At 42.8% G+C, this 27,656-nt stretch overlaps 1 protein-coding gene across 1 annotated transcript; it reads right to left on the bottom strand.

Moving 5' to 3' along the window:
• Positions 1 to 763: 763 nt before the first annotated feature.
• CRACDL (CRACD like) lies at positions 764 to 27,656 on the bottom strand. Its single transcript, XM_005151381.4, has 10 exons — positions 27,590 to 27,656; positions 26,484 to 26,646; positions 23,432 to 23,567; positions 22,905 to 23,069; positions 22,213 to 22,281; positions 18,569 to 18,799; positions 13,708 to 15,313; positions 3,815 to 4,014; positions 1,961 to 2,096; positions 764 to 1,152 (listed from the first exon to the last, which is right to left on the bottom strand). The coding sequence occupies exons 1-10, from the start codon at positions 27,654 to 27,656 to the stop codon at positions 1,007 to 1,009; spliced, it is 2,919 nt and encodes a 972-aa protein (XP_005151438.2). The 3' UTR covers positions 764 to 1,006.

The following is a 27,656-nucleotide window of genomic DNA, read 5'->3' as shown; positions in this document are numbered from 1 at the left end:
CTGGTGGGGGAGACTCAGCCCGATGAACATGAGAATTTTATATAAAGGTAGTAAAGCACAGAGATACATTACTGGTTTTTAATGAGAAGAACTAAGATTCCCTAGGGGTGATGTGTGAAGCCGATGCTGCAATGACATTCACAGCATTTCAGTCTGGACTCTAGCTCAAGACTTTTCAGTTCTTATTTTTAAACGAAACATATACTGTCCATTGCTACCAATATTGTCCTCCTAACTGAGCATGATTCCACACAGAGGAAAGCCAGTTGCAACCAGATAAATTCAGGTAGGAAGGCAACTGTGAGTGCATTGATGAGCTTCCAACCACAGATCAGTTTCCTTATTACTTTCCTGCTTGCAAACATTGTGCAACCAAGGTTGCTGACAGAAGGAGCTGAGGAATTTTTATTCATGGTCATACATAAATGTGTGTATTTGTGCCTCATGAAACATAACCTAAGCCCAGAAACAGGACCGCTTGGCTCAGCTGAGCAAACATGCTGCTCAAGCAACACAGCTGAATGGAATACTCTCTAGCACCTATTCATCAACACCTCCATGTGCCAAACAGAAAGTGCATCAGGCAAGTCCAGTGAAACACACCAACAGAATCAGGATGTTAGTGCACGCTTTATAAATGTAAACAGAGAAAATGGTAACAAAAAGAAGTTTCCAACAACAGAAATTCAGAGGTTAGCAAAGATCCTGGTTTGCTGCAAACACCATTAAAGGCAGAAAATGCAGGAAATATGTAAGACAAAGGTTTTATTTTCCAGAGTGTAAGTACATCCCTAGCATAATTTAAGTAATCCATTGCCATTGCAATCCTGATTGCTACAAAGTTGACAGTAAACTTTTTGACTGCACCTATTGCACACTTTCTCCACAGCTGTACAATAAAACCCTTCTCATGTATCAAGAGACTCTCCACTGTGATTAGCTGGTCTGTAGAAGTTCAGTTAAGTAGTTGACTTCTTTATGAAAGATGCTATTTGTTTGCATCATTCTACTTTATAATCTGTGGCATATCACTCCAAGCTTGCGATTTCTTTTTGGCCAGTTCCATCCACAGTGGCTGATCTGGAGCAGCATTATTGGCTTTCCTCAAGGGGCTTATTTCCTCTTTATCCACCAGTGCTGGTGATGGGGTTACTGTGAATAAAACAAATGGACATTTGATGTTCACTTGCTGTGCAGCTGTACCCCCTGCCTCTTTAATGGAAAACTTCCTATGGCTCATTCTACAGGAGAAAATCTTTACATTTCACATGAAAGCTGCTCCCGCAGTATGTTATTGAGGAAAGAACCATTCTATCCTCAAAAAAGACAATGTTTTTCTCACCACTAGTATCTTTTGGTCCCTAAATTTACCAAAACCAAAATGATGACATGGATTCCTTGTTGTGTCCTGTGTGCTAACACCCAGACCAAAAAAGGAGAGTCTTTTCATTAGCAAGAGCATTCATTTGCAAATTCCTCCTTTAGCCATCCCCAACTCACAGGAATTTTATTACCTTCAAAACTTCTGCCCTTCTTTTAAACGTCAGTTTACCAAAGAGATTCAAAGTTAAAGTGGGAGGAGTGATGGGCAGGCAGTTTGTGATCACATCCTTCCAGCTTGCTGAGGAGCCCACATCAAAACTGAATGCTAATTTTGCATGCATTCTACATTCTACCCTGGGATAGTGCATTTGAGACCCCATCCTGTCAAATGGCCTCGTGCTCTCAAGTCACATTTCTTTCAACACAAGTTTTGACTACTCTGTAATCAAAGTGGTCAAAAGAATACACCACCAAATAAAACCCCAGATGTGAACCCTGAAAACAGTCTTCCCATGCTGATGTGGGCCTGGGGAAGAGATTAGAATCTAGCCCCTACTAATTTTCCAGTACATTCAAGGAGAATTTCTTCTGACAAGGTTGTGAGATAACAGCCTACATTTTAAGAACTGTTTCCTACCAGGGACATAATGTGACTGTGAACTGGTTTTCAGCAGGGACTCCTTCACTTCAGACTTTGTCTCTTTCCTCTGCTCTTCAGAAGTGGTTTTAGGTGCCAGGTGTGAAAGTTTGCTCCATTGCTGCTTCACTGAGCCCTAGGCACAGAGAAGGATAAAATCCAAATAATGCAAAGAGAATGAGACCAGTTTGAAAGACACAAGCAAAAGGAGTGAATGTAGTGCCTGTCACAGTTCAAAGACCACATGTGCTCATCACACATTGGTCCCAGTTCTCTCTCACTTGAATGGATACCTGTTCAAAAAACTCCTGTGGCTTTAGCTTAGTGTCCATGATACTCAGCTTTACAAATTAAAACTATCCCTCTGTATCTCTTATTCATACTGGTATCTCTGAGTAGGTTATTATAGTCTTCAATGCAATATATATTCCAAGCCCTTTTCACATCTTTACTAGCATATACAGGATTTGGAAACAGCCTTGTTCTCTCATGTTTCCTTCCCACTTCCTGAATTTTGTGGGCTAGGGCACTGTATGTTGGATGCTTGACAGTAAATGGATTTTCTATGAAAAAGGAATCAAACACATTCTCCCGTGGTTGCCAGTATCAAAAACTACCCTGAAGTGATAGTGGCTTGTGTAATGTGGGAGAAGGAAAAAGTGGGATCAGTACAATAGCATCAAGCCTCACATGCTGCAGTCAGAAGCATCTTGAGGAAGTTTCTCTGTTAGCTGATATAGGGAAATAAAATGCATGGCATGAATTTAAGAGAACATTGCCAGCTCAATTCCAGTTTCCTATTCTGACACAGAAACCATATTTTGGGATCATTTATACCCTTAGCGTCTTAAGTGTTATGAGAATTTTGAGCATTACTGCAGTTCATAATAGACATTTTATTAGGTTTTACTCTTTGTTAATCTAACCACTGCTATTTTTCATCATCTAGAGATCTTCCCTTATTCCAGGATATCAAGCAGCTACCTGGGTTTCTAACAGTAGCATCTGAAGCAAAGAAGTGGGCCATTTGCACTGGGAATGCTGTACTGGTATAGGACACATACACTCCTGCATCAGTGCGGGGTTCTCCCTGTGCAGGAGGCAATGCAGGCAGCACTCGCACATTGCTGAGCTATCCCAGCACCAGGGAAGCCTTACTAGTGTTCAGAATTAAGGCCAAGCGCTTCTGCTGGCACAGCTTTGCCAGCTGGGAAGATCACTTGCTATGGGTATCACCCTCTTTTGCATGGAATCTTTTAAGAGGCAGTGTCAGCCCGTATTCCATGGCATCGTGTGAGCGTTTGAGTTACCCGTATATAGAGAACCAGAATTTGTATCTTGGCACTGTCTGCAAGTGCAAAAGTTATTTTTATCCTATTTCACTTCTCAAGGCTCTAAAAATTGTTACCTAGGAGCTTCTGGGACTGAGCTGTTCATTCAGTGTTAAATCAGTCAGGATGCATAGGAGGCTCAATGAAATGCTGCACTTTGAAGGATAGTTAAAGACAGCACATTCCCTCTGCATTGAGAGAGATCTGAGACTACAGTTTAGCACCTCACTGTGGGTATTTTAGCATGCAATACACGCTTTAGATCTGTAAGTATGCACTGGGCACCCAAGAAATTTACACAGCTCGCATAGTTCCAGGATTTCTTGGAAATATAAAATTACATAACTGAATGATCAGAGAACACGGAATTTGTAACACATTTCTGAGGGCAGTGTCTTTGTTACTCATCATTATACTCATCAAGTATCTGTAATCACTACAGCACAACTGGTGATCTAGCAGTAGATACAAAGAACACAAAAGGGGGTGATATGAAAGCATCATGAATTTGTACTGTAAGTACCTCTGTTCGTTCCTTCTCTTTATTCTGTCTCTCTATATCTGACTTCATATCCAGAGCCACCAGTTTTTCTCTGTCGGGTTCCTGCTCCTGCTGCATGCCCCTTTGCTTTTGCCTTGCTATGGAAATCCAGGCTGGCTCTGTGGGAGTGTTGGGATCTCTTCCAGAGTCTCCAGCAGCCATAGGGGAAGGCATGCTTCTCTCTGTTGACAGATCATTTATATACATGGTTATATGAAAGAAGTTGTAATTGGCTTTAGCTTGCACTTGCCCAATATGCTGACTGGTCCCAGGATGTGTGACCAGCTTCGGTACATAGGAATTCTGTTTAGTTTGGTCTTCAGAGAGCAATCTGCCTGTTTTAAGTTACTGCTTTACTGGTGAAAATTGCTCTGCATCTTTGCTTGGCTGGAGTCGCAGTGTCACTGCCCTCACCTGAGGGAGATGCAGAAACATGAATCAAGCTTCACTAATCCGTCCATTTTCCAAGGACTACCCTTCTCCTATCTGCTTCGTGACCTCTCAGAGACAAGCAGCAGCAGATTCAAAGCTGAACAGAGTTGAACCACAGTGTTGCAAAGACAACCCCGTCTCCACTGCAGCTGCCCTCGGCTTCAGATCTCCCCATGCCCATGAAGCGGCAGTTGATGCCTTGGTCTGGTTCCTGCCTTCCTCCCATCCCTTTAGGAGCAGCTTCCCTCACACAGCCCCTTGGTGCCTGCAGGTGCTGTGAGTGACTGAGCACAAGTTTGTGGTGTAGATCACATACAAATACTGCTAAAACCATAGGGTTAATTCATGGTTTTTTGATGTGAGGTTTACTTTGAGTTGTCCTTGCTGACACTGACTGTGCTTTCCACTGGAGACAGTCACTTTCACTGTGCTCTACCACAGCTCAGGCTTCAGTGAGATGAGTCAAAAAAAATCAGTTTCTAGAGTGAAGGGCCAAAAGTGCTACCCTGCTGTCCTCACAGCTGCTACTCAGGCATAAGCGGTATCCAGAGTTATGGGGAAATGGAACACCCTCTATTCAAATATTCTGGGAAGAGAAAGCCTGTTTATATGCTGAGCAGGTATGGAACAAGAGAAGAGCCTCAGCTCCCCTGTTGGCTCCATCTCTCAGCTTCTCCACTTCTTCACTGGCTCACACTGCATATGAAATTCAGTTTTCCAACCAGTGTGGAGCCTCTGTGTGGTTTAAGGGGAACAACAATACTAACACCCTTAGAGCCATGTTAGAACCATAAGGAAAGACAACTTAACCATTCCCAGACATTTCTGGCAACTAATATATCCCAAAATTTACAGAAGGCTATTTCAGAGCTAGAAGTTAAGATTCCTAACCTCAAATCACACATGGTCCTACCCCGAGGAAACGTCTGCTACTTCATCAGCACCCTGTTCAGGGACCCAGGAAGAGGCAGACCCAACCAGGAAGCATTGCTGCCCCAGAGTCTCTTGGGGCTCAGCTGCTGTGCAGGTGTAGAGCTGGGCCACCCAGCCACAGGACCCTGTGGAGCTGTCAGGAGGACTATGGTCTAATTTAGAGGAACACAGCCCTGTTGAGGAAAGCAGGCAAACGTCTCTGAAGGCACATTCAAGAAGCCTCATGAAGGCACGGGAAATAAAAAGGATGATGCTCTCCCAAGAGCTGGAGTCTGCAGACTCAGGCACATTATGAAATCCCACAAACTTTCTTTGCTCAGGGATTTTCTCAAGTCAGTGCTGTACCTCACCAGACATAGACTCAGTTATTTGAGCAAGAAAACACTGCAAAGCCTATGTCAGCTAAAAACCACAAAAAGAGAAAACACAAGGTTTGCTTTAAAGCCTAAACAAGGTATTTTGCCAGCTGATGCCTGCATTTCCTTTCACATTCACCTCATGATCTCACAGGGAAACCTCTGAAGAAACAAGCCAGAAAGTCCAGCTGTGCAAATGCAGTAGTTAAACACTGAAGGAGCTTACGTCCCTCTTGCACAGCAAGTTACCCCAATTCTCAGCGTCCCACCTATGCCCCACCTTTGCATGTTTGCCAACAGCTGTTCCTCCCATAACCTTCTTCCTTTCTCTTCACTGGCTCCCCTCACTTTGCTTTTGTCTTGTTTTACAGGATGATAAGAGCATATGGCTGGGAGGGATCCCAAGATGTCTTCTAGTCAAACCTCCAGCTGCAAGGCAAGACCAGTTTCACATAAACTGTTTCCTGATTAATATGTATCTAACCTGTTCTTAAAACCCTCATCAGATGCGACAGATCTCAGACTCTCTCTAGACAACCTATCCTATGGCTTGGGTCTTCTTGTTCTATTCGATTGTTTTCCCCTATTGGTTAAGTCCTCCTTGCTCCATTTTAAATCCTTAACTTCTTCTATACACTATGTACATCAGCAGATTACTTATAGCCTCCTTGCAGCAGCCTTTTATGCATTTGAAGACTTAGACCATGTTTTCCGATTATTTTTAACTCTTCTGATTAATCATATTCTCTAGATCACTCTCACTTTTGTCCAAGCTCTTGATCAAACCACATTGGTTGGAACTTTTATCTGTTATCTTGTAGGTGCTTAGAAATAGCTCAAGTATTCCTTTCAGTATTTTGGATTAACTTAAGTGGTCTATAACAGCTTTTCTCCCCTTCATCTTGCCTCTCTTTTCAAGATGTGCCACCTTCTGGAGTGCCCCTCATCTTCCACAGTTCACCAGGATAACCACTAGCCAAAGCTCAAGGACTGCTAGCCCATCTTCTCTGAGTACCTGAGGACAAACTTCTTTAGGATCTTCATAAGTAAACCCACACAGCTGAACTGATGTGATGTCTGCTAATAAATCTGCCATCCCATTCCCTCCTTTGCTTGTAGGCCATATCCTTGCACCCACCTGCTCATCCATTTTAGGTCATGAGCAATTTGGGCAGGACTTATTAGCGCATTGCCCAGTAAAACCAGGTGCCACACTTCATCAGTTCCCAAAGCACTAACTGTACACAGACAAACTGCCACTGCTGAAGCTGATGGCAATACCGAGTGTTCCTCAGAGCTGAGGATCCCTCACTGAGCACATAGAGTGTACAAGCTCAAGTACATAGAGTACAAGCTTTTCACTTTAGTTACCTTCTATCCAAATAGTGAACTCATTTCCCTAACTTCCTTTAATAACCATTCCACAGTTATGCTCAATATTATTAACATGTTTCCCCACTGAAGCCTGGTTAGCTGGACTCATTGTGCAGTTCCATCCCACCAAACATACCCCTTTCCCACCACATACAGGCCTCTTCTCAGCCCAGAGAAGACTCCGACTGTACAGCTACAGACACACATCACTCCATGCATCCTTTTCAACCATCTTTTTACCATCCTTCACTGTCTGTAACATCTTGGCGCTCAAAAACACTGATGTCTTTACCCTGAAGGCCCTTTTCAACCCACCCACCAGCTTTCCAATGACACTGGGAACCTGGCTTCTGCCTTGATGCTGCTAGTGATGTACAGTCCCTCTGATTCAAAATCACCCTTTGTGCTTTGTCCCATTTTCGCTGTCACACCACAGGAGCTTTCTGTAAACACCAACTGAACTGCACATTGTTCCTCCTCCGCTCCCATCAATCAATACCAACACAATGACTGCTATGCCCAGGCTCTATTTACTGCACTGCTTGTAATGGTCTTATTGCTACCTGCACGCCTGTTTCTCTGTCATCCTCATGGATTTAGGACTCATCTTTCTGTTATTTCAATGTGCCTTACCTAGCACAGCAGGGTTCCCAGTCCCACAGTGATATGTCTGGAGGCTGCTATTATGTTTTTCACAAGGCAGATATTCTAAGGAAGGCATCAAGAACTTTTGCTCTTCAGAGAAGCCTCCCTGACGAGATGCCAGACATCCTAGTTATGCCAATTAGAAGGCCAAGTATCATCCCATAAGAGATGGTATCAGAATGACCCTCTGATAGGAGGGAACAAAACCTCTTTATCATCATCTCAAAGATTTTATATGTGTCTGTATAGGCATGACTTAGGACAGCAGAGTAGGGTCACCTATAGCAGATCAAGAGCTGATCTGTTTCTGGGAGGGACTTCCTTATTTCTTCAAGCAATTTTGTTCTGCCCTTGTCCTTTGCTGCAGAAAGACAGACAGGCAAGGCAGAGGAAATGCCTTCTCTTCAGATGCAACCTGTGCAGGATTCACTACCTCATCTGTCAGCCAGAATTACTGTAAGGGGTAGAAGAGGCATATTCACTATTTATTATCTTTCCTATTGCCCAGAGGTCCTTTATCTCCTCCCACCTCCAACTGAAGGAGGTTTCTTGGCAGTACACATGCACTGTGGTACCAGCCAGAAAGATGAAGGGTGGTGAAGTAATCCAGGAGACAGTACGGTGAAGTGAGTTAGCAGTTTAAGGTGATCTGTTCTACAAAGCTCTGGGTACCCTGGGGGACACCAAGAGGCTAAAAGCTTTCTCAGGAAGAGACTGTTCTCAAGAGAAGTGCTGCTTGCACATCCTCCTCACTCCACTGACTGCCTGATCACCTTGAATGAGCCCTCCCTGTCTTATCTCATCTGGTCATGAGGTAGTCTGTGTGCTTTTATGATTCATCACGTGGCAAAGCAGAGAGTTTAAGGAACCAGGTAGCCAGAGGAACCAAAAGTACTCAAAAGCAAAATCTAATTCCTGCTTCTGCTGCATGTCACATGCATAGCAGCTAGCACAACCGTTCCCAGTGGGTAAATGTGACTTTTAGGGAGACAAATGCAAGCAGTAGCACCTTCCATGGGAAGCTGTGCGAGTTCGACAGGCCACAGATGGCACAAATGACTCCTCCAGTGAAGCAGGGCTGAGCCTCTTTCTTCTGCCTGACACCTGGGAGGTTTTTCTGAATAAAACTGACAGCTGAATCATATTCTTCAGTTCTTATTACAACATCCTATTTTAAACAATATGCTATTCAACTTCTTACTTAATAACTTCATAAGCTAATAAAGGACACTGCTATCAGCGGTTTGTCTCTTGTTCACCCACAGTTTTAACCTCGTGATTGCATCTTTCCCTAGTTTCCTTGGAGCTGGCTTGGCATCAGGCTTTCTGAAAGACAAGCGAGCCTCTTCTTTCCCTCAGGATAAGTCACTAGCAATAGTGATGGTGATACCAGGTCAGAACTTGTCAAGCCACTCTGTGCATAATGTCACCATGCATAAAAACTAGCATTTAATGTAGGCTGCCAAGGTCTTCTTGTGCTACTTGAAACCACATCCAGAGGCTGCAGAAGCCCTCCCTTCACATCTTTCCCACAGCCTCCTAACACACATGGATGGTCCCAAGACCAGCTACTCTGTCTGCTGTCTTCATCACTTCCTCAGCCTCCAGACTGACCACCAAGGATAACCCCCGAAGCTGAGTGAACCATAGCCACATCCTCAATTCCCTCCCACAGATCAGAATCACCTGAGCTCTTCTCTGCTGGTCTGACAATAGCAGGGCTAGTTGCCTCATGGCCCCCAAGGGGGAATTCTCCTTCTGCAGCCCCATTAAATTCAGGTACCTGTTTCCTCCAGTATCTTACTAAAACAGCTGGGTTTTTTTCTCAGACTAAAATTCTGATCTTATAGATTAAATTTATGCCTAAACATTGTGGAAATGAGTGTGTACACTTCTCATTGCTATCGGATATTAGCCTTTAATATGTGTCAGTTTGGTTGTGCAAAGAATAGGACAAAGATAAAAATTAATCTTTATGTACAAAAGGAGATATATGATTGACTTGTTATTGTGCACACACACAGAAAGTGAAGGGAAATGAGAGATGCATACCTACTTCTGTCTATTGACAGACAGATATACTCAGTGTATTCAAGTGCATCTGGGTGTGTGTGCATTGCTTATATGGATAACCACAGCAAAGACATGTTTAAACATTGCCCTGAGATTTAGAGAGTGATTTTTGTTAGTTTTTCTTTTTTACAGATGGCCTCAGGTATTGTACCCATATTCTTTAAATCTAAAAGCCTTTGTGTGCACAAAATATAGCAGAGGCCCTTTATAACATTTAAATCTCATATCTGCAAATGAAAATCTTATGCCTGCAAGGACTGCAAAGAGTGCTTCCTCTTGCCATACATCTGTGCAGGCAAAAGGTCAGAGACAGAATATTAGATCTTTTTGAAAGCCAAACCTCTAATAGCAAGCAAAGGTAACTTGTGGATTCCCTATGTATTTTAAAAGCAAACATACTCAGAACTAATCCAAACAACTCTACACCAGGAGATAACACCCCTTATATACAACACGGTCATTGGTTTGTAACACCGCTCATGCATGCATATTTAATTCCACACTGTTGTATCGTTGCTCACTTATAAAGCCCCAGTTATTTTAAGAAGAGCTTTACAAATGCATATGGTATGTAGTATATCCTGGCCTACATATTTCCTTGTGTTTATAAAAGCACTACATGCATTGGTGTCAGTGTACACACCCAATTCCTTAATTTCAGACAAAGCTGTTCTAAAAGATTTGACATTTCTTTCTTCTCTAGGATGATGTGTGAGGTATTTGACTCTTGGTCGGATCTATACCACTGCTGTCAGGAGAGTCTTTTTTACACAAGAAACTGCTATGTTAGCATCAAAGTCTATTTCACTGCTGGAAAACAGCCATATTGCAAAACAGCCTGACACAACTGAAAAAGCAACTTCTGCTGGAAAACGAGAGCTTCCTTTTCAGCTGTAGCCAGGACACTACAGCATTAAAGCAACGTCTTTTTTATGTAGAGAGAAACGTTTTTCTTGTCATTTCAGAGCCCATGTTTGCCAGACGATACACACCAATTTCATTCACTTTACGTTCACTGTCCCTTCCCAAGCTCCTTTCCCCTGTTAGAGTATGTTTCCCTGCTGCAGCTCCTCAGTCACTGAGTTTTATACATCCTAAAATGCACATTCACATAGGTACTGCTTATGGGTTTGCTACTGCAATAACCTATTAGCATATGTTAATTGCTTCTGCCCTTTAGAGGATTTATAGCTAAGTGTATCAAACCCAAACAGCACAGCTTAACCTTTTAATTCTTGCAAAGACTTGTGCCTTTAGCTGCAGGAACTTCAAAACGACTCCTCCTGGGGTGACTAATTTCACACAGCCATTATAAAGCCACCTTGCAGCCTGACAGAGGCCAAGCAATCCCTTCCTAGCTCCCTGCAAAACTCTGGAGAGCAGGAGTGCTACTTCCACCTGGGGTGGTAAACCAGCATCCCACCAGCCCTCTTGTTGCCTTTGCTACCACGAGTATTGAAAAGCTAAAAATCAAACTGAATGAACCAAGTTGCCCCTGCTCACTCCACAACACAGCAAACTGACCTCCTTGACATGAATCCACATGCGAAGGGAACTGCACCTCTTACATCACCATTTCACAACTTGTCTTTCTGTTCAGTGCAGAGCTTTCCTAACTCATTGGGAGGAAACTCGCTGACAGCACAAAGTGACTCCTGATGTTGACCACAGCTTTTTGAAAGTGCTGGTGAACTCAAGGACTAGAACAGAGCTGGGTGCCAGCATTAAGGGTGGCTGGATGGAAAAAGGAAAGCAAAGGGTGTCCCAGCAGATCAGGAGGCCAGAGATGGCTGGTAAGTGATGTGATCCATGAAGGGCCATTCTGATTGTGCTTGTCAGGTTTCTCCTGGTTGTTGTCACAAAGCACACTCCCACTCACTGGGCTGGGGCAACGTTTCAGAGACACTTCAGAAAGGCTCAGTGAAGACCTTGGAACAGCCTTCTGACACCTAAAGGGGGCCTACAAGAAACCCAGAGAGGGACTTTTTACAAGGCCAGGACAAGGGGAAATGGCTTTAAACTGACAGAGGGTAGAAGGAAGAAGTTCTTCACTGTGAGGTTGGTGAGGCACTGGAACAGGTTGCTTTCTGAGTCCTGACATGCCTACATGTTATAACCCATTACCAAGCGACTCAAAGCTGGGAAACCAGCAGCTTTGCTTAAGGTGATACAAGAGCAGTAGTGCAGCAGATAAGGAAGACTAGTTACCATCACAGATCAATTCAAACCACCATCTGAAACAGCTCCAGGCCACACAGATTTGGTGTAGTACTGTCAGGTGGAGAGGAACATGGTCCAAAACATGGCTCCTCAATTTGCAGCCATAGGTGTGTGCAGCCCTGCCAGGAGGAGGGGCATGGCTCTCACCTGCGGACACTATTTTGCACAGGAGAGTGCTGAGCCTGGGAGCAGGAGTCTCCTTCACCCCAAGGCAGAGGAGAAGCCTGGTGGAAAAACATGTTTCCCACCTCTGTTTTTGACCTTTCTCCCTCCTCCAGCACTGCCTCCCACCCTGCTGCTGCTGCAGGCACCCTGGGACTCAGCAAGAGGGATGTGGGGAAAGGCTGTGTGCAGGAGCACTGATCCTCCCACAGCTTGCCACTGTCCTCTGCCAGACCAGCCCTACCATCCCAGGTCTCCACTACAAATAATCAACCATTCCTCAGGGCAGGACAAAGGGAAAAATGCCTCTAAATGGAATGCTGGGATTATATGAAGGGAGAGCACCTTGCTCATGGGGTGCAGGGAGGCTCTAGATTGATGGCCATGGGAGCCTCATCTGGCTGCAGAGGACCTGACAAATCCCCTCCTTTATGGGTGCTGGGAGAGCAGGAAACTATACATGTGGCCAGAGCCCTGCAAACACATCTGTGATGTTGCAGCAGATGATAAGTGGAATCAGCTGTTACTCAGGACATCTTAGGTTTCCTCTGGGGGCCAGGAACAGGCTTTTGTCGCCTTACAGGACAAGTGCCATGAGGTTTTCTGGTTTGGTGTTTCCCGACTCCAAAGCTCAGATTAATCCAAATCAGAGCAACCAGAAGCAGGAGGGAGCTCTGCAGTGGCACAAAGAAACCTTTTCATGTGCTTGGCTAGCATTTCGTCCTCACATTCTTAACATCAAACCCATGACCAGACAGAGTAAGGGCAGGGAAGAAGTTTGTCCCACATATCAGAAGACCTAAAGACTCTTTTTCCCCTCTTGGCTGTTCTCTGAAGTGAAGAGCAGTGCTAGAAGCGCTTGAGCATGCTTCACCTAACTTGTTTGCTGTCGTTGCAAAGACCTCAGACAGTGGTGCCACTTCCAGTCTTTTCTGTTCTCTTCCTGTGGCTCGCACTATATTAGTCTCCAGAGAACTGATTATTTTTTTAACTCTAACCCAATTATATAATGCAGACAACAGGGTGGAATTTAACAATCTGCAGCAGACACAACCTTACAGTCTCTCCTGGCTCTAAACTCCAGGAAGCTGCAGGGTAGTTAATTTTTGTTTTGAAACAAGGAATGAGTAATGATAAAGATGGATAAATGAATAAGCAAAGCTCACAGGAGACAATAAATAAATAAAAGGTGAGTTGAGCATGCCAGGCAGCTACTGGTACTTCTCCCTTAATGCTACCCTGAAAAAGGTCTAGAGGTCTGAGTCACTCATCCCACGCAGGGCACCGCACTTAATATGCGCTCCTGGCTTTTGAATTGCCATACAGCATCTCTAAATGGGATGCTTAATGTCTTGGTAATTGTGTTCTACAATACTTGCTAATGCACTTTATTTGTTGAGTGTCACTTAAAACATCCTTTAAACAATGCCCTGAGATGCAAACATAGCAGGTAAAAGATATTTTTATAAAAAATATTTTTAGGTAAAAATATCTTATTCTTCCCTGCTGTGCTTCTGATACTCTTTTCAGCAAGGGAGAATGAGGGAGCAACATCACTGAAGGCAGAACCATTAGCTCACCACTGTTGTGACTGACACAACAGGGGTGCCTCCTGCTCTCTCACAGGTAATACCATGCCTTTTGAGTGAAGGTAACTTTATCAAGTATCAGGAGTCTTACCAGACACTTTACAAGGATTTGACTTTTTCTCCAAGTCCCTATCTTCATTTCTGGATTCAGGAGAGTGAATAGCTTTGTCCTGCTTCTCCTTGTTTGCAGTAGTATTTGGAACGCTTACGTTTTGCGAGGCTGGCTTTTTAGGCAATGGAGGTTTGTTACTAAGCTGTTCAGAAGACTTTGCTTTGGGTTTGGTCTTTTCGTTTAAAGAATCGCTAATATTTGCATCAGCTGTTTTTCTGATCTGTGCCTTATCACCTTTTAGAAAAGAAGTCAATCCTTCATTTTCTAAATTAAACTCTGCACTGTGTCTTTTAATCCCCTTTGATTCTGGTGATGAGTTGTCTTGGTATTTCAAGGACAGTGACGTGGATCTAAGTTTCACTTGAAAAGGATTTTTATCTTCAGAGCTTGGCTGATTCTGAGATACCGCCATTGAATCGCTTGGCACCAGCACTGTATCGACAGCTGGAGAAACACAGCCAGCCAAGATTTCTGCAGGTTGGCCTGAGTTCTCAGAGTCGGACTCTGGCAGCAAAGGCTGCTTTTTGTTGCTTCTTTTTTCACCCTCTAGATCTGATTCCTTCTGCAAGTCTTCTTTCTTCTTCTCATTTCTTGAGACCTTCACTTTGGACAGGAAGAATCCAGTATTTAATGGGCTCTCCAACTCTGATCTTTCTGGGAAGTGAAGGCTTCTGGTCCTTGGTTTCTCCTGTGCAGAGGAAACAGAAAACTTTCTCAAGGCATTGAGTTCATTGGCTGCTTTTTCAGCTTTCTTGCCTAGAAGTTCCTCCTTGTGGACCAGTGACTGACTGTTCTCCTTACCAGAAGCAGCTACCTCTTGTGCAGTCTTTGTTTTCTCTAGAGGGCAGGAAGCAGATGATCCCATCCTTGTTGAGGAAACAGGATGTGAAACATGGAATGAGCCTGTGGGCTGGAAAGAACCTGTGGAAAACTTCTTGCTGGACTCTGATAATAGAGCAAACTCTTTCTTTACCTCTTTATTACAGGACATTTCCTCAGCTATGTGATCATCCTTCTGTATATTTTCTTCTGACCCTTCCAAGCAAACAATACTATTCTTACTAACTGAAATATCTTCTTTGGATGACATTTTATTTACTGAAAACATGGTAGGAAGCTCGTTATTTTCTTGATTTAAAATATCGATTGACACACTGTTCACATCCCCAGACAACAGAACCGGTGTTTCTGAGGAATCTTCTTGCTTTTGTATGTCTCTGTCTGGACTGGAGTAGGAAGAAGTTGCAGAGTCTTTGTGCTCTAACAGCAGTAAGGACTCAGACTTCACACACGTTGTTTCCAGTGTTGGTTGGCAGCCCTCCGGTTTATTCTCTGGTAGCAGGGCTTCCTGTGCAACAGCAGACCCAGAAGCAGGCTGAGTCATCACTGGTCTCAAAGCAGGGAGAAGGTCCTCAGGCATTCTGGGCTTCGGCCAGGAAGCCACATCCTGTGCTGCTGCTGTGCCACATGGCAGTTCTTGATTGCTTGGTTTGAATACAGCATCTGACAAGTCTGTCTGTTCATCATCCTCTTCTTCTTCTTCTGGGGTACAGCTCAAATCAGTCAGAGATTCAGACTGAGCCCTCTGCAAGAAAAAAATTCAGAAAGCCCCATCACCATGTAGAGATGCACTTTTGTCTTATACATCATTACATTTTACAACAGAGATCTTAGAGAGGAAGGCAATACTTGCCTCCAACAGTAAGCTGATGTTTTCTTAATCTACGTATACTGGATGCCTTTTTATCTAAGCAGATTTTCTGGAATGATGTATTTAACCAATATAAAGTCATGAGTGACACTTCCTTGTGCACAACTAGGGCTTTCATGCCTTTGTAGATGGAAAGTTCATCAAAACAATGGCCATTGGACTGTCCTTGGCACTTGATTCCCCAGAGCATACTGGCTATGTTGTGTTCCTCTTAGGCAAAAAGCAGCACTTGAAAGAGAAAAATCTGTCCCTTTGTATTTTGCTACTCCATGCTAGCATTAAAAATAAAACAACCCATTCTTCCTAAAACATGACTCTGAAGAGGGAAGGGTACATGGAAAGAAGAGCAAAATCCTAACAAGGCCATCCGGTTATGACACTCTATGCCAGCTGAATATCTAACCCCATATGGCAGTCTTCTCTCTAATCCCACTGCCAAACAGCATGATAGCCTTCTCTCCTTTGTGTAAAAGTCTTTTTTTTTCCTTCGAGAGTTAGACTATTTGTTGAAAGTTTCTAAATGCATATGTAGTTATCTGGAAGGTCTTGTGATTAAGCTTCCAGTAAGGACTGGCTAAATATAGAGGATTATTTGAAAGCACGTTCTGAAGCTGCTGAATATGCCTTTTCATATGGTGCCTGTATTTGCTGACTGATTCACTGTAGTTTGTCAGGTGAATACATATTTTGGGTAGAGCCCTAATTCCAAGAACACAAAACTTGCACTCTGAAGATACTTTCAGGGTTCTTTCAACTTCTTGTTTTGCCAGTGGACTTGCAAAGGCAGAGTTATAAACTGTGAACATGCAAGCTGTGAAGATCTAAGCTGTCCAATGTGGCACTGCATTAAGAAACCCTCTCCCAGTTCAGAATGGGAAATCTGTGCAGCACATAGCAGAACCCCTCAGAGATACTAGTTCAGACCTCACAAGTACAGCCATGTCAATGCAGTTGTCTCCTTACACTGGGCATAGCACTGTGCTGACAGAGTGGTCATGCTTCCAGTTCAAGAGCTGGCTCATGAATTTCTGCATGTTTACACTGTGTGATGCAGATTTAGCCTGCTATTCCACTTTTATTATAAATACCTTCCTTAAGCCTATTTCATATTCTAACTGCTTGTCCTAACATTATTCATCTAATAAAACAGGAGCAATGCAATTTACATTGGTCAGAAGATGACTGAGAAAGCTCAGTTATGTTTTCTCGCTTGTAGAGTGGGAATCTACCTCCATGGTAAATATTAACACTATGTCTTTAGGTCTGCTATTGCTTCCCAACTGGCTAACATCCTCTCTGTCATGGGAGAGAATTCAGAATTCATGATCATCCTTCGTCTAACTTTTCACTACATACAAGACCAAAACAAACACAACCTCTGTGTCTCTGTAAGAATGAATTTTTTTTCACTTCAGATGAAATTTCTCATAATGACTCAAATTTGTATCTATAGCTTGGCTTTTCATTACATTTGCCTTTACCCAAAGGATAGAATTATGAAAACAACTGAATTTATGTTCAAATCCATATACATAGAATCACAGAATGGTTTGGCTTGGAAGGATTGGAAGGGACTGTAAAGATCATCTAGTTCCATCCCCCTGCCATGTGCAGGGACACCTACCACTACACCAGGCTGCTCAAAACCCCATCTAAAGCCCCTTGAACACTGCCAGGGATGGGACATCCACAGCTTCTCTGGGCAACCTGTGCCAGTGTCCCACCACCACTCCCACAGTAAGGTATTTCTTCCTAACATTTAATCCCAATCTCCCCTCTGTCAGTTCAGAGCCATTCCCCCTTGTCCTGTCACTACATGCCCTTGTAAAATGTCCATCTTCAGATTGGAAGGCTGCGAGAAAGTCTCTGAGGAGCCTGCTCTTCTCCAGGCTGAACAAGCCCAACTCTGAGCCTGGAGAGATGCTCCAGCCCTCTGATCATCAACAGGAACATGAAAGCACAGCAACATGAAAGCAAAAGATACCAGTTAGCCAGAAGCAAAGGTGCGCAGGCAGAGTCAGACAGAAAATATTAAACCAACTATTATCAAAAGATGTAAGCACTCTCCATGGAAAACCAGGAGAGCTCAGTCACCTGGCAGTTTATAAGCACACTGGACAAAGCAATTGTACAATGTTACAATGGAAGAGGATGTTTGATCAATGAGTTATTGCTTTACACGGTTCCCTAAATAACTCGCCTCATCATTGTGTTGCTCACAGTGGTGCTCTACCAAGCCTAAAGATCACTCACAGATTTTTAGAAAACACAGAATATCAGACAAGAAGTAGAGACAGACAGAATATTCCTGGTGATGAGCAAGAAAATTTAATGGCTATATTTAAAACACTGAAAGAAACCATAAACAACAAAGGGCAAATACTGTAGCAAGAGCTGCAAACTTAGTTCTAAAAAGAGAAGAAAAATAAGCTACACCCTTCATAAGATATGACAAAGAATCAGATGGTGTTTTAAAAGCACGGTTTAAAAGCAACGTTTTTTTAATAGCATACACCTCTTTTTTTTCTGTGGAGACTTACTTTAAGCCTCTGTGGTGCACATAAAGGGTTTACAAGCTCTAGGGCAGGGAGAGGTCTGAATTCAGCACAGTTCTAATGTACAGAATTTGGCTCCAATTAATAGATCACAGCTTACTCTTTCTGTGCTTTTTGTAAATATAAACACAATGGTCTTTGGGAAGTCAAAACAAGTCCTTCAGGAACAGTCTCTTGAAGACTCATGATTGATTTTACAGGATCTTTCAGACCAGGAGAAGAACACAAGTTGAGTCTAACAGTTTCCGAAATGTATTTTAAAGTAAGAAATGGAGCAGTCAGCCCCAGCTCCTGCACCACAAACAAGATAGTGAATTGTGCTGCACAGTAAATTTAAGAATGAATTGTTACATAAACTGCTGCATTAAGAGTTAACAACTAAACTCATAATATTTGATCTATTCCTAGCATCTACTCCAGATATGTAGCCTCACCAAGTAACACCTATTAAAACCCAATGAAATATCCATGCTGCCATCTGACTTTCCTTCTCATATCTGAGTTTGAAATACAAAGTCCAGTGAGAACTTCCTGGGTCTGCGTCAAAGGTAATGCTGTTTATTTTCACAAGTACCTGAGAAAATCGTCTCATTTTACTGGACCTCTGGTTCCGGGGTTTTATTAAGAGCTTATGTTTAGCAGCAGAATTATCCAAGCAAGAGGAAAGCTCAGGCGGAGTGTCAAAATTGGCTGTAGGCGAGGTGATACTGTCAGATATCTGGGGAGCTCCAGTTTTGGCACTGCCATGCCTAGGGAACAGCTGACCATCTGTAGAATGAGATCTAGAAGAAGGACTCAGGGTAACCTGAAAAAAAAAGATACCCAAACAGAGAATCAAACAAATAAATAGACATGAAAATTAGAATTCTACAAAAAAGGGGCCATGTTTCCTGTTATTCTAAGGTTGCCTCTTTTTGGTTTTGACATCTCTTTAAAATACATCACATTTCCTAATGTTGCATGTGGAGTACTACTGTTAGCAATTCTGCATTTTTAGCTGCTTGAATACCATGGTATACTGGCTGGTGGGAAGGACTAAGTCATATTTAACTAGAAGACCATAGAATCACAGAATCATACAATGATTTGGGTTGGAAAGGACCATAAGATCACCTCATTCCAACCCCCCTGCCATGGGCAGGGACACCACACATTAGATCATGTTGCCCAAGGCTCTGTCCAACCTGGCCTTGAACTCTGTCAGGGGTGGAACATTTATCACTTCCTTGGGCAACCTGTTCCAGTGCCTCACCACCTTCACAGTAAAGAAATTCTTCCTTACATCTAATCCAAACTTCACCTGCTTAAGTTTAAACCCATTCCCCCCATATAAGGCACACAAATACATGGCCAGCCTATTTAGAATACAGATTTATGAAGAGTGGTCAGTTACAGAACCTAACAGGCCTGTTTCCTTTCTTGATCTGCCCTTCAGCATCTGTGTCTAGGCTCCTACACACAGTTATGCTAGGCTGGAGCATCTCTAGCTTCCTATATGTCATCAGCTCCCTTCCAACTCTATCACACCTTCCTAAAGACAAAAGAATCAAACATCAGTAGCGCTGACATTTAAGTCAGCTTGTGCTTTTTCTTCATGCCTTTGTATCTGCAAAATAACTAGGGAGTTTACCTGAAATATAACATTACATTTGTAGACTATTCTGGGGAAGGAAATCATGGACAATTCCTACCAGAGGCCAATAATCCACCCAGAAATAACTCCTAAATGCTGCAAGGGTGCAGTACTTCCAGCAAGCTGGAATTCAGCTTGCCTATGCGCTTCACAAAAAGCTACCACAGTCCCAGGGCTGATGCAAAAAGGAGACTGGAAAACTTAAGAAAAATTACTCTAAAAAATGGTTCTTCCCTTCTCTCAGATTAATTTTCTGCAAATAGGTAAAATGATATTTCCAGAGTGGCTGTCATGGCATTAACATGACCTCTGACAACTCGTGACAGCACTCCCTGGAGGCTTGAAATTCTGGTTCATTTCATTAGAGGAGCTTTCCTCCTTGGTCATGCTTTCTTCTGCAGGCTTTCTTCTTTCTTCTTTTCTTCTTTCTCCTGTCTCTGGAAGTGACATTTTACTGAGGGGGTTGGATGGGAGAAGGGGAGAGCAGGACAGTGTTCTTTTTATTTAGAGAGGGAAAAAGCATCAGTATTTTCTGCAAGGAGAATTCTGCATTATGCACTGCAGCCAAAAGATACTCTGTCATGTAGTGTGGGCCTGCTACAGCTTCCTCAATGGCCAGGGGAAAACTCCCATTGATTTTAGCAGAGGTTGGATCCACAGCTTCTGATCATGCTTTCTATTCATGAAAAAAAAAGGTAGCTCAGCCATGCTGAATAATGGATGCTCTCATTAATTTTCACTCTACACTATCTGCAGTCTAGTACTCAAACATGACTAATGTACAACAAATGATACGTGGTTGCATTATACATTAGTACCTAACAGTGAATACATTGACATTTCCGCTCCAAGATAAAGATGCAGCCCATGCTCTCTTTCAAGGCACGTCATTATTTGCCTGCCTTTCTTCTGGCTTCTGCTTTTCCTCGAGAACTTCACATGTCTTCTCACTGGCAGTGCTCAGTGTTGGCCATTGCACTGGAAAATCAAGAATCTGGTCTGTTACTTAAATTTCAGCAGCTGGAGTGAATGCCAGCTCTGAGCTGGCTGCAGAAGTTGCCTGTCCCATGAAGCTTGGCTCTGGCAAAGCCTGCTGGAGGAGCGGACAGCTGCCAGACTCCTTTCTTCAAATCTCATGTTCACATGGCTCAGTTGTCCTTCTGCTGGTCATGCTGGGTGGCACAAGGTGGGGATCCATGAGGGAGCCGCATCCCCAAAGCCTGATGGGACAGTCACGATGCTTTTCTCCCTTCCTCCATCCAGGAAAGCTTCCAAGACACAGCAAGGTGTCACTGCTCCCCAGAACCTTAGGGCTGCATTGTGCAAAACTCCTCAGCCCTGCAATCTGTTCTCCTCTGACTCTCTCCAAAATGCTAGGTAGTAGACCCTGTGGTTTGGGCACCTTCAGATGGGGCTGCTTTCTGGCTGTGCTCTGAAACTGGACTGGGATGAAGAGAGCTCTGAGCTAGCTGAATGATGGGCCATGTGGAAAAAGCTGAGCAACCACAGAGTCACCACCTCTGGAGTCAGCAAGTGAGTCAGAGTGATGTTAATGGAACAACAGGGAGACATAAATCCTCCTTTAGCAAACACGCATCTGGACTGGATGAATTTACAGCGAGCCTATACCAGTTTTCAAGAAATACCTTCCGCACACGTTCTGTTGTTTTTCTTTAAAAATATTAAAAATTCACTGCATCTAAGCAGGTTTTCAAACAGCTTCATGTGGAATCTAACAACTGTAGCCAGAAATCTCTGCTGAGCCCTGCTGCAGCTGGCCTTGAAATACATTTTGCATAATTACCAAGGAATAGTCAGCTTAGGACTAGCTTCTCTATTTCCTTTCAGCAATTCCCTTCCACCCCTCCTCCTATTTCTAGAAAACGCTTTTCCCTTTACCTCCTGTGTTGTTTCCACCATGACTCCAGCTGCTGACAACTAAAAGGGACTCTTCAGAGCCTTTCAAAACCTCCCTTTAATCAGCCAGAATGCTGGCTGCTGATTGAAGAAAGCCATCTATTTGCCTGTACTCAAGTCCTGAAAACCACTTCAGCAAAATTCACAGCCAGAATCCAACTGAAGGCTGAACTGCAGACTCCTGAGCAGCAATGCCAGCCACTATCACCACTGTGGGGTAATCTTGTGCTTAAAGCAAGGGTCTGTCTGGGCAGATCTGAGAGGATTACAGTCCCTCAACAGGCTCCTTCCCTTATCCTATGCCTCTAACCCAAGCAGCCTCTACTGCAACTTCCCATCTTTACAAAAAGGAATACTGTTCCAGTGTCTAAATCTGGTAGATCGTGCTTGGAGATTAAATCATGTCTGCAAAGTTTGCTAAAGGATATAAGGGCTTAATTATTATCAGTGGGAGATTACCTGGTGTCAGAATTATGTCGATAAATAATCATAACTTTTATGTTAGACAGACAGGCATTAAAAAAGCACAGCAAATAGAGGCATGCAATTATATACACACAAGGTTTTTTTTGCAGCAGACAGGTAACACAATAGTATTTGTCTTAACATTTCTTTATAAAACTACTACACATAATTGCTTGGCCCTTAATACATTTGGCAGAAGTTACCTGTTCTTCTTCTTCACTGCCTGTTCCAGCTAAACTCAAAGAGCTAAGGTGCCTGTGAAAGTCAGAGAACTGTGGGATGGAATGAGGAAGAGATTCAGTAAAAGATGACAAAGTGGATATACTCACAGAAACAATCTACACAAAGTGCACACAGATACTATGTAAGTTGTTTTTCTCTATAGTCTTAAGGATTAGCGAGGACACTGCAAACATAAAGTGTAAGACATGCAGATAAAGAATGAAATAATGTATAACAAAACTACTATTTAAAGAGAAAAATCAGTTTCAAATGCTTTGTTTCTTTTTCCAAAGACAGCCTACGAAAAAACATTATAGAAGAGAGCTCTCTTATCAGCACATTCAAGGGGGAATATAGATTTTTCAGCCTTTTTTCATGCCTGGCAGCTCTCTGTAGTCCCTAAAAAAAACCCCACCATGCCCATGCACTACACAAACACATCCACTCCTTCCTAGTTCTGCATTTTTTTGGCATGATATTTATATTTTAACAGGAACAGAGATTCTTAGTATCTGTTTACACAGAGAGATAGCATCTTCCCATTTTGAGTAAGGTATTTCTGAATTGTTCAGAGATAGTGGTGTATATAGCAAACCAAATAATTTATTCTGCCTTCTCCACATAGGTAAGACAAGTCATTAAACTGATTTTTGTCAACACTGGAACTACTCACTCTTGTTCTAATGCCTGAATTTAGGTTTTCATGGAGCAAAGACATTTCTGGAGGGCTCCTGGGTAATCCATCATCTTCAGAACTGGTCCCAGCATCCTCTGTTCGCTTGGCATTAGGTCCAAATGGAGGTGGAGGTCCCAATTTCATGGTAGGCTGGAGTTTCAGCTTCAGCATGGCATAAAATACATTAGCATGTGATAGTGATGGAGGTTTCCCCAGTACACTTTTTAGCTCAGGTCAGCAAGTTACCTTTATTTCAACTTTGCTATTGAGTAATTCGGAGCATAGGACATCTCACTTTAGACATTCTCTTAGGGTCCCAAACAACCTATCCACTTTTCAACTATTCTTTAAGTAGATCCAAGATATGATACTGCTGTCTGATTAACAAATGTGACATTTAATGTAAACTGCAGACAGTTATTACTTATTAATCAAATGCTGAGCCACAAATATTACCCCCAAAAATGAAGCCTGAAAAGGCAATTCCACCTCTTGCATTGAAAAAATTATGTTGTATACATCACCTGTAAAGCTCTAATCCGATCAGAAATGTTTTCTTGAGAGAACACTCTTACTGGCCTTGCAGGCTCTTGCCCAGTCTCAGGGATGAAAATGCTATCATGTGACAAAGCTCTGCTTCCCATAATGCCTTTATGTGTCCTAGAATAATATAACAAATGAGTGAAAACATACACTTTTTTGCCAGTCCTCTTACTCTTAACGAAGGTGGTCTGTTGAACATGAAGTGGGAGATAGGTGTGAAGGGCACACAGGAGATTGCAGGCTCCTTCGTGAATACAACACAGTAATTCAGGTTAATCCAGGTAACACCTTTAAAAGCCAAACACAAATTTGCAAATGCTGTTATCTGCCACGTTAACAAACTGAATCAAGGCTAAAGACAGTTTAACCCCAGCAATCAAGTTATACCTCATGAAGAAGCCACTACCCCTTGGCTGGAAGCCAGCAGCTGGGCTTGTGACAGGCAAGCCTAGGTGCAAAATCAAGGGAGCTCACATAAAGGAGCTTGTACCTGAGATGAACTAACTTCTTGCTAACGTAAGAACGTGTCTTGAAAATTACAGACCATTACCATAGGAAGAGTAAGTACCTTTCACTATTTAAGTGTGATACAGTATTTAATGTATCTCTGCCACACAGATCATTAACAAAAGTATTTCAGGCAATATAGTTCTCATGTGGAATCATTTGCATAAATCCTTACAAGATGCTTACAAGGTCCTGCTCTCTATATCAAGATCCCTGGGATTCTCTCTTATGAGCCTGGGGACACATTTTCTCATGGACACCTTTTATGGGCTAGTGAGAGGAAGGAGGAGATGTTTTGTGGGTGACTTCGCGCATCTTCCATTTTCTACTTTTGAGGCACGTGGTATGTTACCTCTTTTGCAAACGTTACATGTGGGGCATGAACACCTTGTTTCCTTATGGGAATGGTACAGGAGACCCACGGTCAGACAGCTTGCAGCTGGGAGGTCTCTTGTGCACGTTTGTCCACAGCTTAGCTCATAGTCCAAGTGAGCAGGGACCAGAAATGCATGCACACAGCATTTCTTCTAGGACTCCCTATTTTTATTTTTTTTTTCAAGAAGACAGCTATGAAATGGCATACCAGAGTACAGAGTACAGAACTGTTTGGGCTCATGTACTTATCAAGCTAATTGAGCAGCATCCTGGGGGCGGGAAAGAAAGAGAACAGGAAAAAAAGAGGAGAACTATGCATTTTTGAATCTTAGATACTGTCATAGGGACATTCTGGAACATAAACAAACATGGCAGAAAGGAACATTTTCCTTGTAATGGCTGCTATAAATATGTTCGATAAAACAATAGCAGGAAAAAGTTGATCTGTATTCCTCCTGCAGAAGGACGGAAAGCCTGCTGCTCCTGCTTAGTGCATTAGAGACATTAGAAGAACAATTTATCTAAATGAAAATGGGATCTCTGCAATGTATGCAAGGTCAGACAAAGCTACAGCAATTTGCAAAGTAAGTGCCAGTCAGGACTGCGATGGCTGCTCAACACACTGACATCTTACAAGGGCTGCAAGGGCAGCCAGATCAGCAGTGCTGCTGCATGTGGACGTTCTTCCCAGTGTGCTACCTTTGCTTTCTCTTTCTAGCAGACACATACCACCCGGATGCATGGTGCAGGTACCCTAGATGTCTCCTCGGATTACGAGTGCTTAAATTAACTCTCCTTCCTTTCAAGGAATTTTCTGGTTGTTGTATAAGCAAGTATTAAGAAACAATGATGTAACAACCCTGCAAGTAAAGGCACAGGAACACGGCCAAACCAGCCAAAGATCATACCCACTTGAACATGACCTTGTGGAGTTGTGCATGAGGGAAAGAAAATCTGACCATCCATGTCTTAAAACTATGTGGTGGAACAACAGCGCTGTAGCCCACTGTTAGAGGTGGGGCTGCCAGACTGGAACTCCCGGGGCTTCAAGCTGGACTAATTTTACTCTTGCCAATGCTACAAAAGACACACAAAATAAATATTTAATCAATTCTTTTGGTTGTTTGGCGCTGCCTGGTGGCCGCGTTGTATAATGTCGTTTGAAATGGCCGGAATGGGTTGCCCTTCCCGTCCCTGGGCACAGCATCTCTCACTTGAGGATCCAGGGGGCTCGTTCTGAGAGGCACAACATCCAACACAAGGACTTGCTTTTTAGGCAACCAAGGGCTCTTCAGTTCTGATCTCCGTCAAGGAACACATGTGAACTTTAGATTAGGTTTCTCATGGTTACCTTTCAGTAGTGGGTAGCATTTTTGGCAATGCCTGAACAAAGACAGTATTTTCAGAGGCAGACAGATACACAGGCTGGGATTCATCTAGTCTAACTTCAGATGTTAAACCACAGGTATCTACATTGGAGCTGGTCAGCCCTGGCTGCCACCTACATTCGGTGGGGAGAAACAGGCACTTCCAGAGCCTGGTTCATCTGAACAGCTTCAGACATCTATGTAAGCATGACACAAGCTTTCTTAGTAATGTTGATTTCTCTCTGCTGATTATAAAAGGCAGCGATGACTAACTCAGAGGCAGAAATTTGTCCTTTGGTCAGATGAATCCTATGTATAGAAAGGAAATAAAGGTTTCACAGCCTCTGGATCCTGCTGATTTCAGTTGCAGTCATCCTCTTATCACTTCCTTGCTTTCAAAACCTGGCATAAATGGTTAGACATCTGAATTTCTTTAACAATCCTTAGGAATTACATCTTAGGGGCATAAGACAATCCTAGTAAGATAAAAGCTGAGTATCTAATACTTTTTTGAAGATGGGAGTTACATTATTTTGAAATCATAACCCAAGGCTTATTTATGATTAAATGAAAGCTTTTTTTAGTTGTTTCTTGCTGCATCCCATACAATTCCCTTGTGATTTGTCTTGCATCAGCCTTTTTAATTTGTACTTTCCTGAAAAAGGCAACTGTTTGAGAATGCAGCATTATGAAAAAAAACGAGGAGGCAATCCTAGGGTGTTTTTAATCTACAAACATTGTAGCAGTTCTGTATTTGTTTACCAGCCAGAGTCCAAACACTTACTCAAGTTCATCTTCAGAATCATAATTAACGTGCATGTTATGAGAGGCTGCGACATCACTTGTTGACTGGAACAGCTTCAGAGTGCTGCTCCCAGAAGATGACTCTTTCCTTTTCTTCTTACCAAAAAACTTTTTGAAAGACTTGAACTTTGATTTCTTCTTTCCTAAGTGAAGAAACATAAAGAAGATGCAGCCAGCAGCATGTTTCTGAACAATAATAATTCCTTTATCATTTCTGCATAAATGGGTCTTTTTCCTGGAAAACACAATGCAGTCCCCTCTTGCATCAATGTATTTCAAGGCTACATTGATAGCATGAAATTACTATTATCTTGGAGAATGGACTGCAATGTTTATGACACACAGGAAATAACCTGTGGTGTAGAATCTTTCCTAATACAGTTTCTACTTGCCTCTTGAGATAATTACACTGTGAAAAAAAAACTCCAGATTAACAGCCTGGGACACAGAGAAGAAATTACAACTTGGAAACCCACCGCCTTTGTTCAGCAAGCTAAACAGTGATGATGAGGACAGTGTGAGCAAAACCAATTTAAATGTAGAAAAGGCTTACACGGGTAGAATGTGCGGTGTAGGGAGGCTTTTAAAATGTCAGCTTTATAATACATCCCAGAATATTTTGAATGCTAATTACGTGACTCGATGGATCACAAAGTATTAAACTAGAAATCAAGCAATAACCTTGAAAAGCAATGCTAGTGTGCTTAGTGAAGAAAGACCTGAATTAGGATCAGTTACAAGCTCTGTGAAGGTAACTACTTAAAATGGAATCAGTCTTTTGCACGAGACATCCCAACAACTTGTGGCTGCCCTATATAAATTAGCATCACAGCACTGGGAGGCATCACTGCCAGCATTTCACTTATTTGTTGGGTAAAAACGTTTACTTGGTCACAAGATGCTACAAAAATCTTATTTCAAGCCTATGAAAATGTCAAAAATATAGCTGCTCTTGGAGAAAAAGGGAAAACACATTCTCTAGACAAACAGATTCACTTCCATGATAGAGATGAGGCATCAAAGCTGAAGAACTTTTCAACAAAACCCACAGCACTTCTCATTCACTGGGGAAGGGAGCAACTCTACCTGAATTGTCCTCTCCATCTCCTTCAGTCTCTCTCATCTTAGGGTCCATTATCCTTGGGGAACTCAT

Source organism: Melopsittacus undulatus, chromosome 2, assembly GCF_012275295.1.
Source record: "Melopsittacus undulatus isolate bMelUnd1 chromosome 2, bMelUnd1.mat.Z, whole genome shotgun sequence".
In the NCBI taxonomy this organism is placed as follows: Eukaryota; Metazoa; Chordata; class Aves; order Psittaciformes; family Psittaculidae; genus Melopsittacus; species Melopsittacus undulatus.
The sequence above is the reverse complement of the archived record's forward strand: the minus strand, read 5'-3'. Positions and strand labels throughout refer to the sequence as shown.

Excerpts from the sequence above, each read along its gene's own strand:
- CRACDL (XM_005151381.4), bottom strand. The coding sequence starts at position 27,656 with ATGAGTTCCCCAAGGATAATGGACCCTAAGATGAGAGAGACTGAAGGA. Across the intron at positions 23,070-23,431 it reads ATCGGATTAGAGCTTTACAG|CTGAAACTCCAGCCTACCAT; the intron begins GTGATGTATACA and ends GCCATGCTGAAG. Across the intron at positions 2,097-3,814 it reads AAGAGAAGGAACGAACAGAG|GGCTCAGTGAAGCAGCAATG; the intron begins GTACTTACAGTA and ends CTCTGTGCCTAG.